Source organism: Sitodiplosis mosellana, unplaced genomic scaffold (assembly GCF_009176505.1).
Source record: "Sitodiplosis mosellana isolate CC-2019 unplaced genomic scaffold, AAFC_SMos_1.0 Smas_scaffold_3, whole genome shotgun sequence".
Taxonomy (NCBI): Eukaryota; Metazoa; Arthropoda; class Insecta; order Diptera; family Cecidomyiidae; genus Sitodiplosis; species Sitodiplosis mosellana.
In genome coordinates, this window is record NW_022595246.1 from 2085766 (window position 1) to 2100495 (window position 14730).

A 14730-nucleotide genomic window follows, 5' to 3' on the forward strand; every position below is an offset into this window, starting at 1 on the left:
CGTTGAGATGAGTGTGTGTGTTTTTAGTAGCGAAAAAGGTCATTAACTGATTTCAAATCCATTGGTTTTTTTTATTTTATTGAAAATATGCAAAAATTTCTGCGAATGCATCATCATTAGGACGGAAATGAAATGTTTATTTCGGTGCGAACCGAATAAAAATGATGCAAAATTGTTACATTTTTATGCCAGAATCAATATTTATTTATTGAAGCGAGAATGCGTATGGTTTGTGCCTTGTGTGCGCATTTTATGGATTTCGACCATCCTTGGGAAAACAGCACAACCGCATTGTTATTATTATGACGATTGTTATTAGCAACATTGTAAATAAAAATTTGTTCGTTGTTTTTTTCGTCGGTTTATCGCAATGCCACCGACATTCGTCTCGGGTAGAGCACGGCAAAACGTATGCGCATAGGCAAAGTCGACCGTTTATGTACAATAAAATAAGATTCATTCGGTATGGCAAGCGGAGTTCGCATCTCTACCAAATACGTCCGATTGCATCCATTCGTATAATTGAAAGACAATTAAATTGAATGCATTTCTCAATGCAGCAAACATTTTCTGCGCACCAAAAACCATAATGCCAATTGATGATGACTGACTACTTGCATTTTTCAATTCTCACTCCTTTTACAGGAGGAAAAAAACTCATTTCGCAACGAAACAATGTTGTTTCTGCATTTCAATATGTGTCATCGAACGTTCAGTAAAGACCAGACAACACATAAATTACATATTGGCCGTGTGGTGTTCAGCTCCTTGAATTGAATGGCCGACAAAATTGAAAATGTTTATGACTTTTGTACACTTTGTTTGGGCTCGCAACGTTGTTTTCATTTCTGCACTGAAGTTGATGAGAAATAATCGCTTTCAAATGCGAGAAAAATGGCTTAAAGATGAGAAAATTACCAGAAAAAAAAAAAGTGCAAAAAAAGAACAATGAAAAAGGGAGAAAAGAGTAAAAACATCGAGAAAAAAAAAAAGTTTTGAAAAAGGAGAAAACATTGCAAAGAAAAAAACCACCGAGTGAAAATTGGCAATTCCATTTGGTGCGGCTACTGCCGATCAGTCAATTTATCATGTCGCGGGGCGAAGGATGCAAATAAAAATTGATAATAAAAATGTCTCATTTTATAAATCTTACGATTTTGTAAGAGACTTGTTGCAATCAGAAACAAGAACAATCATTCGATGGATAATCCGTGTGTCGAGCGAGAGAAAAAAAAGAGGATGAGATGAGTGCAGCACAGCGAAGAAAAAAAAATCGTATTAAATAAATGTCTGCCACAACACATTAAATTGAATATTTATCTGTATCTCAAGCGAACGAAAAAAAACGAGCCTGGCCAACTTATGCCTTGTGCGCTTGATACGTGGTCGCTTTATTTCTTCTACTCACGTATTCCAAACCGGCCAGTCGTTTGCATATTACGGCCAAAGACGGAGAAAAACCGAACGCAACAGAAGTAAGATCCCATAAAATAATGTGAGGTAACAAACAGAAACGAAGAAAACTAAATGACAGACGGAATCAACTGGAGTTCGAATTGCCAACTTCTTGTTCTCTGTCTGTCGTTTCTTTTTTTCCTGTTTCGTTACCTTCTTCTTTCAGCATAAAATCTTTCTTCGCTGTTCCTCTCTGTCTCACTCTCGTTTCGGTCAATTCTCGCACCATCATTTGACAACAACGTTTGCCGTCGTTTTTGTATTGCATAGCGGCTTTTGTATGCACCGAAGAATTGCAGCATTACAAATTAAAAATTATTCACATGTTCATGTTCAATGGCGTTTCAACAACCGAACAGTAACACCAAGAGTCGTATTTTTGTTCGAAAAGCGGTAATATTCTCAAAATACGAAACACTTTGATATGCATGTAGATTTTCAATTTTCCATTCGGAGCACCGATGCAAATGGGCCTTCTCAAAGGCCGAACGAGCAGTTCAGTGATATGACACATGAGTGAATGGCGGTGGAGAAAAACAAGGCAGCTATTATTCAAATGGAACAAAAAGCCCCGAACACACACACACACTCTCTCTCTCTCTCTTTTTCGTGTCCAACATTCCACTGAACCGGAATCGAGAAGAAAAGGAGTAAATTAGTCGAGTTCATCTGTATATCTCTTCAATGCATAATTGCATTTATGGATTTTTCTCTTTGAAATCATTGTGTGGATTTGTTCCTTCATTTCAATTCAATTTCATTCGGTGAACGAATCTGTTTTTAAAACAGATGATTCTTCAGTTTTTTGTTTCTTCTCTCTTCTGGATGATCGACTCAATTGACTTGCGTAGTAGTTTTACGCGTTGCGTTCCATTTGATCGAATGGATTTCATTTTTGTGAAATGAATGCCGATCGATTTTAATTGCGACGATGAGTGGTGAAACAATTATAATTATCATTATATTGTTGTTTTTATTGCCTCTCTCAATATCGATATATTCAATTTTTGAAACATTTCAGCGGCGGTATTTGGTTTTTTTTCTCCATCTGAATAGATTTGTTTCGACAAATTCGACAAGTGTCGAACACACGGTCCGACATAGGGAGAAACGCATTTTTCGATTTCGATTCAAATGAATTCGATTTACAGTGAAGTTGTAATGTTTCACGTATCAATCAACACGTCGGTGGTAAAAATGGTACAGTTGCGAAGAGAGCATTTTTATGATTTGTTGGCTACTTGAATAGATAAAATCTAAATGGATCGTATCAACTTGTTTTTGTATCTGCTTTTTTTTTTTTTAATTGTGTTCGGAATGTTGTTCGTGGAATTGGTATCAGTGAGTAATAACGCGAACAAGTTGTTGACAGTTAGAAATTATCTTAGAAAACGTATGAAAGATATCAAAATGGAAAAAATTCTCACTTCGTGAATCAGACACGCGCGCTCGTTCATCATGCTTACTTTTATGATTCAGAGAAAGTAGTGTGGATATCGCCATTGTGAATTGTCCAGTTGAAATAGTCGAAATTGATTCTTATTTGGACATTCACGCATGAATATGCACGCAGTTCCGCACAGTGTACAAATTTCCACTAATCAAATAAATATATGATCATCATAATTGTAAAGTGGAAAAACATGAAGTAAATGTTTGGAACGTTGTTAACATTGGGACCGCGATTTGCGGCGGCACGGCAAAGAAGAAGAAGAAGAAGAGGAATATCGTGCGAAAATCAACATCTGAATCCGTCACACCATTTCAGCCGCACTCACCACCAGTTCAGTTCGGTTGAGTTTAATGCTGCCGTGCTCTCTTTTCGAAAGAGCATTGTTTTCATTAACCAATGCAGCCACTTGAGGCATAAAGCGTGTACACAGAATCAAATTTGAATACAACAGACGAAAATGTGAGAGTAAAAAATGTTCGAGCGAATGTAAAAGAGAGAGAAGCCGAACGCCATTGACGAGACTACAAAACGCCGTCTATGCAAAATATCATAATAGAAAATATATCGCTCCATTTATACGGCAATAATAGCTATGAGCCGGTTCTTCATAATTACGTTTATGGACACACATACACACAAATAGATACACTTGAACAAGAAAAAAAGGCATGCAAATATAGATTCGCCTCGTCTATGCGTTGCTTCTTCTTTTTCTCCGTGTTTTGTCCGTTTGATGTGCGCCTTGTTAAAATGCAATGCAAATTCTGCTGTGCCAAAAGACGACGACGACGACGACGGCGAAGAAGCAGAATCAGCCGAACGATGAATGGAAAATGAGATGGAGCGGACTTTGTGTGTGTCGGTGTCCGTATGGTTTCAAGTCCATACCGAGGAGAGAAGAGGCTCACGATATTGGCCGTTTTCGCTATTTTTAGCGGGGCAATTGTGTGCTCGTGCACCATTTCATCGATTGTTAATGACTCGCCAGATATATTTATACATTTTGAGACGCATGAATTTCGAATTTATCGCGCGCATCGATGGATTCAACCAGGCACAAACGGAAATCACAAGCCACAATGTCTCCTTTGCTTTTGCAAAACACTTCAATTGATTTTCATCAGACTGTAACCGTTGCCCTCGTCCGCCTCCTTCAACAGAACACTATCGCTAATGAACCGTTCATTAATTCATATGCTGCTCTTTCTTTCCGTGTCTGTCTCTGACCAATCGCTTATCATCTGCGCCATTCATTTTTTATCGCCGCAATATCGATTTTTTGCAGTGTGCTCGTAATCGAATCAAATGGCGGATCGCGTTATGCAATGACGCGCCCGCAGACACACACACATCAAACGTTAATCGACTAAAATGTGATATTTTTCGCCACTTTCTGAACAAGTCAAGTTGCTCTTCATTGAACCGAACGCACAAACACTTTTATTATTGTTGATTGCATTCTAATTGAAAATAATTGGCTGCAAAATAGCTTTCGATTAATTTCTCGCCTTGTATTCGGTAGTTTTGATGAATAAATGACGGTTCGGAATTGTGTGCCGGTGATGGAAAGAAAGCGGCCGGAAATGATTGCTTTTCCAAGTTTTATGAAGAAAATTTGCGGCATTTATTCATTAAAATATAAGAAGGCACAACAATTGATGAAGCGAATTGAAATAAAAGAACAAAATAATGAAAAAAGGATGAAATGCTGATGGAGAAAGAATGGAATAGTCGAAAGCAAAAAGATTGCCTCTGTTTAAATGCTGTTTTCCATTGAGTGCCGGGTTTGGGACATGTGTAAGCCGATGAAATGTCATTTAAAGGGATGGCATCAAATTTAATAACTGTTGCCACTTCTTTTTTTGTTATCTACCAACAACTTTTGTCACTCAAACTCACCCGGCTCAACATTGTATCGGCCCAGTGACAAAGTGTAAATGTGTGAATTGGAAAAGCCGAACTGAGAACAGCAGTCAAAACAGGATAATGGGCTCATTTTTTTTCTTCCTTCTCTCGAGTGTTTGTCTTGTTATTTCGATTATGCAAGATTTGTGTGCGTTAAATTCAATGTAATTGTTGTTGCAATGACAATGTGTGTACTCGACGAACAAAACAACACAAAGGATAATCTGGCACTCCTTCTGCCGATGACTATTATCATTTGCCATCATTTTCCACTGTATGATTATAATCAGCCCATCGCAGTTAGTATAATGTGTAACAAATATGGTTTAGGTAGCTCGGCTTTCACAAGGATATTTTCGTGTCAACGAGAGAGAGAGAAAGAAAGAAAGAACACAAAAATAGTTTTTCGACACAAAAGCCCATCCGACACATCGAAATCGGTACAAAAGTGGCTTACTGTTGCGTTGCATTGCGAGCGCGCAATCTCTTTCTCTCGAGTGTTTACGTTTGAAAAACACTCTCAGCGTGTGTTATCTTCCTTTTGTGTGTACACAGCAAATGTTTTTTTCGCTGCGCTCATTCTCTGTGTGCCTTCATTCAATTGAATATGAATTTTGAATGGCATTCATATTGTACAAAGCATGTAATTCGTGTATGAGTAAATAAACAGCAGTGCAAAAAAAAAAACCAGCACTACACGGCAGATTAATATCGGCTCAATTTCGCCTCGGCTCCTTAATGGAATGTCAAACAATGACGAAATACACATTCCAGCGTTGATGCTGCTCTTTGAAATGCCAGAAAACAACAAATTATTTGATGGAATTTTAATGACTTCGTTTTGATTCGGCTTCTTTTTTTCGTTTAACAGCCCATTTTTTTTTCCATTCATTCGCCTTTTGATTGATATTCTTTTATTTGCAATGCTGCAAGAGACATTCAATCAAATTCACACGGTTTCTCCTTCGGCACCTTTTCATCTGCGCATAAAAACACATGCTGATTGATTCGCAATGCCATTTCATTTAGGCAAATTCAATTTGGGATTTGGCTGACAGATTTTTCTTTTCAATTTTCAATTCAAATGCGGATCGAAACACTGAAATTGAGACTATTAAATATCAATAAAAGCATTTCCAAAGACAGATCACTTTCTCGATACATGGCGAATAGAAACGGAAAACCCTTTTACCGAGTGCCGTTTCCAAAAACTTTGTCATAATTTAATTCTCATTCGATGGGCTTCTTTGACGCCATTTAATGACAGACACTTCATTCGAATCAGTAACTTTGTCATTGTTTCCCCCCGACGACGACTACACGAGCTATGATTATGTTTGTAATCATTTTGTAGCTCGTGTATGGTGAAACGTCGTATGGGCTAAAGCGAAAAAGCGATTCAAATTACAGACAAACTCAGATCATAGCAGCAATTTTCTTAGATTCATTCTAAATGTAAAATTAAATAAGTTGCGTACTTCGTATCGTCTTTTTCGTTTCGCCGCGTGTCTCTCAATCTAACTGCCATTTTTCTGTTGGCTCATGCCGTGTACGGATCTCCCCCTTTTTCGATCTCACAACCAAAGAAATCATACTTATTGGGCACATACACACACACGCAGATCGAACCGTGCGTTTCCAACTGTGCCAAAGTGTAACGTAAGATTTAAATTGATTTTAATTACATAGCAAAAACGAATGTTATTGCTACATGTGCGCGCGTGAAACTGAAAGGGAGCACCGCTCCGGCGCGCAAAAACGTGAAAAACTTTCCGAGAATTGAAAACATTCTCTCAACCTCATCCTTTTTAAATTGATATTAGATGTCATAAATATAATCATATAGAAAGTGAAAATATCTTTCATTTTCCATGGTTATGCGAGCAGCACCAGTGCACGAACCAGATTTTCTTTTATGACAAATGGCAATTTATCATATTTTTCAGCCAAAGTCTTTGACATTTCAGAAATTCAATTGAAAATTATGTTTTTGCATATTCGAATAACTGCTTTTTGATATTTACAACATCACTTTCATTCGTCGAATGTCTGTGGCAACAACGATTGCTCGGAATTTTTGCTTAATTAGCATTTTATTCAAACCCTCGTCTGATGAGAACCGAGGAATTCAACAATTTAATTGAAACAAACTTCGACGAGACGATAAAAGATCTTGTTTAGAGAAATACCGTGACTGACGTCATAATTTATGTGTTTCAGCTCAAAGAACGATTGATTAATTAAAATCAATTATTTCGTCGTTTGAGGAAATTGGAATATCGAATGAATGTGGGGGGAATTTGTGAAATGGATTTGGAAATTGGTGCAAAAAATTGCGCTCACGTGAATTGGGCTTTTAGCGGAAAATATTTCACGATCCATTTACCATAAAAAAAGACAGATTTCGACAAATATTTTGATACACTAAAAAAAATCTGAACGAAAAAGTTGGTTTTTGGCAAACAAATATTCAAATTCTATCACAGAAACATTTGAATGGCGCAAAAAAACCTTTCGACTTTTTGTGATATGCGAAAAAATATTGCAAATATCTGGAAAAAAAAGACCCAAATAGCTGAATCAAAATTCTAAATGCCGCTCTTTTAATTGAATATTTTCATTTGTTCAGTCAACTTTTGACTTGGAAATAATTGAATTTTAATATGTTTTTGTTTGTCGATTGTCGGGCAAAATAAAATGTCATTTTTTTCACTCGTCGTGATGCCCAGTTTTTTTGGCTGTCTTTTTTTTTGCTCTTTGAAACCGAGAGAAAAAATCGTCACGATAAAAATGGATAAATAAAAGCGGCAAATTAAAATCAATCATACATTCAGTGTGTGATTGGGCAGCGAAGTGAAAGCATAAATATTGTCCGCTGATTCGCATAAATGGCAGTAAAAAGGTTGTGGCTGATTGACTTTTTTGTGTCGCTTGATTTGTGAACTTTTTGAACATTGTGAGTCGTTGGTTTTTTATTTACATTATGCGATTGGAATCGAAATTTATGAAAGAGCTAACACGGTAGAGGCCAGAAAACAAAGAGAGCAAGCGAGAGAAAAAAACCATACGAATGGAGAGCAAATATAATTCAATGGGGATCAATATGTATAGTTATAAAAGTAGAGAGAGAAAAAAAACGGTGGAAAATATGCAACGGCTTTTGGTCAAATCATGCACCGAAAAATAAACCATGAATTAAAATTATCGCATGCAATTTCACGATTATTGTGAACAGCACAACAATACATATATTGTACGAAAAATAAACACTTTCATTTTGTATCGTTTGTATTATTATAAACGGATTACAATAACACAATATTATATCCAGTGTGCGAGGCGCGAGACGCGAGCGCCCGCAAACACGTCGCAAAACAAAATAAATCTATACTATATAGAAAACACGGAAAGTACCATAATTTATACAACAACAACGAAAAAAAGAGGAGAGTTAACTATTGAATTTCGGAATTGAATGAAACAAACAGAAAAGAGAGAAAAGAGAGAGAGAGAGAGAGAAATAGCATGAGAGGTGTATGCGATATGCAATTAATGTTGTTCTTTCATTTCCCTCAAAAATAAAATCGTGAATAACTAAACATATGAACGAGTTGAAAACTGTGAGTTTGAATATAATGAGAGACATTCGAGATGGTAACTAAACGTAACAGAGAGAAGAGAATGAATAGAAAAAGAGTCACTAAACACATTTTTCAAGTATGAATAGTTTGACACTGAACAAATTTAAATATTTTTCGATTGAAGAAAAGAAAATTTCGACAAAAAATAGATTAAAATTTAGAAAAAACTTGAAAAATGAACAAAATAAACACTGAATTTCTTCGTTGGCCAAAAGAGACCGAAATAAATGAAATGATGGAAATAAGGAAATGAAAAAAAGTTGTCAAGTAAATAGAAAAAATTAAAAAAAACAAAACAGTTACTCTGATGATTGATGGTGGTTGTGTGTTTTGTAACAAAACAAAATACATTACAGATTGTCCTTAGGGCCAACAAGTGAGGTGTAGCCGCAAAGGACTCCAATACAAATAAAAAATGCACATCAAAAAATTACTCATGTGTTTTTTTTTGGTCAATTGGTTTGGTATTTCGTGTCGCATTCGGAGATAATTATGCATTGTTTATATGCGTCTTGGCGTGTGAGTATGTGTTACTTGGACTTGGTAGTTGTGCGATGCGTAAAAGAAATTCTTTTTCGTGAAAAAAAGACATGTGAACACGAGATGCGATGCGGAGCACGATGATGTGTGTATGTGTGGTTGGTGATATCCTCTGTTGACTACACCCCAGCCAGTTGAATCGCCTGCAGACATTTCCTATTTCCCTCAAAACTCATTCTCTCTGTGTGTGTGTTTGAGTGTCTCTGTGGCACATTTGCCGCGCGCGAAAAACGTTAACGAACATTTCGCGGCGTTGTGCGGATTTTCATTTTTTTCGATTGAGGGAAGGAATATTTTCATTATTTTTTCTTTCGAGATAGATACCTTTCAAGGGGTTTAACCGACAAGCATCTGAAAATAAAAGAAAAAAAATCGACCGTTCGTTCATTGAATTACTTTTTTTGAGTTAAGATTTTTTTTTGTTTGTTTGATTGAATGGATTGTTTTTTTTTATACTGAAAATTTTGATTGGAGTAGTTTGTAGTGTTGATGATGGAAATTAACAAACAACAACAAAACAAAATGGATATAGAAAAATTATTATTGTTTTTTTTTTTTAAACGAGATAATTATTGTTATCACATTGTTTTTTTCATCATCATCTCCTTCTTCTTCTTCTTTTTCTTCTTTTTCTTCTTCTTCGTGTTTAAAACACCCATATTTCTAAGTGGATTTGTTTTAAAACACAATATAAATCATACAATTATCGGAAAAAACTATAATCTTCATCATGTGAAAGAAATGCGAGAGATGTATTTGTCCAACTGTCGTGTAATTTTTCGTTCATTTCGGTGTAGCTTCGAAAGAAATCTCTTCTCAATTAAGGATGTCGATAAATCATACGTATCAGTTCAGTTATTTTTCTTCGCCGCTTCGAAAAATGGACGCAACCATTTAGTCACCCAGTTGTAAATCATTTGAAAACCAAGACAAAAAAGAATATGAAAAGAGAATAGTTTTGACCGAGAAAGATGAAACAAACCAGAAAAAAAATAAACTCCCGAAAAAAAGTAACCCATAGACAACATTTGCCAACTGAATTTTTTTTTCATCAATCATGTTCCAAAGTGTAAAATTGTAAATAGTACGGGGGATTCGGTACAGTCGAACAGTAGTAAACGGTATAATCATAATAATCGAATTTCGATAAATGTTAACTAATTTGTTGAGACTAATGATGTGCTGCTTTGAATGATTGCGAACGAAAAAAAAAAGCATTAATGATTTTCTTTATGATGGATGTTTTGACTGGCCGTTTTCGTTCAGCGCGAACACTTCGAAAGATTTGTTTTCGTTTTTTTTCTTCAAAGTTTTTCTATTTCTTGATTCGAGAAAAACAACAGCTATAAAGTAGTCACACAATACCATAAATTACAGCTTCTCTGTCTGTCTCTCTCTCTCTCTGGAAATAATAAAAACCAGTGAATATGAGGAGGTGTTTGGTCGTTTCGTTAATTTTATGGATTTGCTATTTGTTTGATTGAAGGACTATCAAAGTGTTTGGTGTTTTTTTTTTGTACCGCCGACAAAAGCCATCGGAAACGAATCAAAAACACGGAAAATTTTTGTGTAATTGTGATTAATGAATGGAAATGGAAAGAGATTTTTTTATTTTGATCGAGAACAAGGATCTAACTCAAGCTGTCAATCGTGGAAAAGTTTTCAGTGAAGTGCACTTCGAACCGGATGCAGCATTCAATTGAAATGATTTCAACTTTTCATTATTACAGAATTGAAACACATGAACAATCAGAATTAGACGCTTCTCCTTATTCTGATATGAATAAAGGTATGAGTTTTGCGAGCGATTTCCTCATTGCGAAGGCACACACAATCGATTCAACAAATCAGCAATCACTTGAATTGTACATTGTGTGAACAGAGTCTTAAGAAATGCAAAAGGAACAGTTCGCTCAAGTACCAAAGTTTATGACATTGAGCATATTTTGATTTGCATTTCGTACGAAGAAAATCCATCGACAACGTCAAAAACATTTGTTAAAACCGGAGTGCGAGAGTCAAACCGAATTGAATGGAAAAAAGGAAATTGAAATCGATTCGAGAGACATGCAATGGTTTAGTTTGGTGCCGTGAACGTAGTAAATCAAATATATAGATGCAGAATAGCGAACGGAAAAGATTCGATTATTAATAAAATGAGCAATTGAAAGGGAAAAAAATTGCGATATCGATTTCATTTGTACACGTTGGTGCGCTCAGCACATACACACACACACACACACACACACTCACAAGTGCTTTGCGAATGCACAAAAGCCACTTGAAAATGGGATGCATTGTTACCAACGAGTAAATTAGCCCAAACGAAATGTAATGCGCATCGCAAATAGTTTTCATTCCGTTTTTGTGTTCTTCGGTGTTGAAATCACCTTAGCCTGAGAATCGACGAGCATTGCACGCTACATCACAGTTCATGCACAGAGGAAGAGAGAGAGAGAGAGAGAGAGAGAGAGAGAGAGAGAGACCGGACTTTGGTGCTGGTGCGTTGTTGCAGAGAGCAAACGGGCGCTTCGCGAGCAACAGAGTGAGAAAATGGTTGAGTGAGAGAGAGAGCAGATTGCGCGTAGCATAGACACAGGCAGCATGTATATATATAAACAATATTGATTAACCATTTTTCGTAGTTTCGTATCGTGATTTAATTTCCAATATCAAATAATTGCAGCCAGTAAGAAAATTAATAGTTTGCAATTTCGTTCGGTTGGTGTGCATGCGGTGCACGGACGAACAGTGATATATAGGCGCAAAGTGAACGCGTACATTTCATTCTCTGTCTGTCTTTGCTTCTCTCTCGCTCGCGCTCAGCACTGCAATTGCACAATAAATTGTTGTGATGTGATTTTCTGTTCTTATTATCTCTTGCAAATCGAAAATTCAATTCGGAATTCACTTAAAATGTTTGGCATTTCTGTGGCACTGTTTAAACACACAAACCCAAAACAAGTATTTAATCAAAACGATGCAGAAGAAAAAGTACTGATCGTTTGTGGTTGTGTCTTTCTCGAATATCTTATAGTTTTTAATTTGCCCAGTTGCTCCTCTCGAAGCTTCTTCATTCAGTGCAATACGGTGGTATCGGGTTATAAAAGGTCTTCCGTTGCATCTAATCATCAATTTTACCGATTTAATTTCACCGCTGCTGCGGAGATCAAGCCAAATCAAGCCATTTTTCTAGTTAAAACCGTTGTATGTTAAAACGCCCCGCACAATTCTGGTTGCACATTCAATTTATTACTCTCGCCAGCAAATGCATTTATTCATTTGTTTCCTTTTCATTTCATATGGTTGAGCTGAAGTGGTCGATGTTGCGCAACGTACGGAAAACCGTAAACATTTGTTTCGGTATGGAAAATTATTGAAAATGTCTGTAAGCACGCAATGACACACCGACGATACCAAGCGTTTGCAGAAAGAAATCGGCCGAGAAACGGAACGAGCTCAGAAAAAAGCAACGTTTTGAGGTTTTTGCATTTGATGGAATTGACCAAACTGTGATAATTGATGTGATGAGTTTTGCTTTAAATTTTTTCAACTTAAAACGCTTTTTTCAACTCTCAGTCGATAGTCCGTTCAATGCGCTGAAAAAAATATAATTTCTTCTTTTGTTCAAATAAACACAAACTACCACTATAAACGTCAGCGATCAACATCAACAGAGACACTATAGCACATAGCATTAAACGCACTATTGCTTCACTCTTTGTACACACTTTGACATCACTTATGCTTTGGCGCGCGTCGTACGTTTTTCAAACGTTTATGTTTGATTCAAGTATTTCACCGATTTCACCGAATTTTCTTACTCAATATCAATATATTCATCCTTACTTGGAAGTTTTTTTTTATTGCAATGATGTTTTAAAATATGATTTGTCGAGAAATATTTTTTTTTTCAATTTCCAAAATTAAATGAAATTAAAACACATAGCATGAAACGTATTCATAGTAGAAATGCATATGTATTAGTTTGTACTTATTCATTATAATGTATTTAGATAGGACGCTAGCGCGGCCTGAACACAAAGCCTGGGTTAATTGACGTAATTTCGAAGGGTAAAATTATCATTTCACTTTTCTGCTGCTGCTTTTTTCTGGTGTCAATGAATATGAGGCCATATTTCGGTAAATTTCAATTGATTTGAGCATTTCGACTGACCGCTATGAAAATTTAGACATTTAAACATCAAACACACGTTCAACAATTGCAAAATGATTCTGACGCTGACTGTAAGTCCATGCGTCGCCTTTAATCATCATCATCATCAGCAGCAGCAGCGCGAGTGAGTGAGCGAGCGAGCGGGAGATGAAGTTGTGAAAGAAACAGACAAACCGGATTGCATGCAAATCATGCAAATCGTGTAGAAGTGTTGGTGAAATTTTATGAAGCGCATAGCTACAAACGGTGTGTGCAGTGCATGCATTTACGCATTTCGCTTGAGTAGTCGTAAGCAGATATCATTCTTCGTCTCTTCTTTTAGGGTTTCTCTTCACTCTTTATGATAAATCGCGCTCTTTCCGAAGTAGAAGAAGAAAAAAAAAACTCGGCTGCGAACGAGAGAAACAATGCAAAAATGCTGCGGCTGCTGTTGTCGATGTCGATATGTTGATGTGATATGCATTGAGAGCTGTGGGGCTCCCTAGTTCGCTAGCTTTTTTTTTGCTTCACATTATCATTGCAAGGGCATTCAGTGCGTTAACTAATTGCACAACTGCAATGCGAGAACAAAACGCATTTTATAATTTCATATTCATATCCATATTCATAGCGTAGCACAGCCGCGTTCGCAGCATAAAGTATACAAACACACACACACACACAGAAGCTATCAAGCGCTAAGTGCTCTCAACAACAAGACACATTTTGTTTCGATAGACAACATTTGAGCCCGTTGCATTTTTCTCCATAGTATATCAATTCTTTAGGTTCTTTTTCATCTACATTTTCAAATCGTTTAGCGATTTTATCGAATGATTTTTTTTCTTCTTTCGAAGTAAGTTTCCACCACAACGATTTATCGATGTAATTGCTCTTCGAGATAATATTGAGTGAGTGTTCGACTTCAGCGATCTAATATAATTTGCACATCGAATTAGCTTTAAATCATTTTGTTTTGATCGCTGTGTATTTCACTACACCTGCTGTTTGCTCGCCACGGCTCATTTACGCTACGCGATAAATGCACCCATTTCAATAGAAATTTATTGACGAATTTTTTTCATGTGAATCTCATCGACACTTTTTTAAAATGAATTTTGCTTTTTCTTTGTTCTGTGCGCGCAAATACATGATTTTCGTTGTACGCTATGTGTTGCTATTTTGTTCGTCGAATTAAATGCCAATTTGCTGGCGCCGTTGCCGTTGTTGTTTTCTTTCTGCTCTCGATGGCGCACAGAACATATCGAAATATCTCAATATACACGCAAAATGGTGTTGGACTACGGCTCAATTCGAATTCGAAATATGAAGTTGTTAAAAACCAAAAAATCGTGTTGATATTCGTCGATGAGTGATCGAGCGAGAGAGAGATTGCTTAAATCACAAACTGAACCGAGTAATTAATGCCGAATGGAATATTTAACGGTGAGCCGCAAGGCAAACGCACAACAGTAGCATTTACACGCCGTCGTACAGACATTTTTGCGGTTTGCTTCATTTGAATTGGTTGGCAGAGAGAGAGAGAGAGAGAGAGAGAGAGAGAGAGAGAGAGAGAGAGA

The 14730-nt window shown here is 36.6% G+C and overlaps 1 protein-coding gene across 4 annotated transcripts in view; it reads right to left on the minus strand.

Annotated features, from left to right (window-relative positions):
• The window catches only part of LOC129565653 (dachshund homolog 2), a 44315-nt gene that overhangs the window by 21582 nt on the left and 8003 nt on the right, over nucleotides 1–14730 (minus strand). For 2 of the 4 annotated variants that reach the window (XM_055440757.1, XM_055440759.1), the window contains exon 3: nucleotides 9319–9345. The exons of the other annotated variants lie outside the window; for them this stretch is intronic. In XM_055440757.1, the coding sequence (XP_055296732.1) occupies nucleotides 9319–9345 (27 nt within the window). The remainder of the gene's footprint in view (nucleotides 1–9318; nucleotides 9346–14730) is intronic. 4 annotated transcript variants of the gene reach the window in all.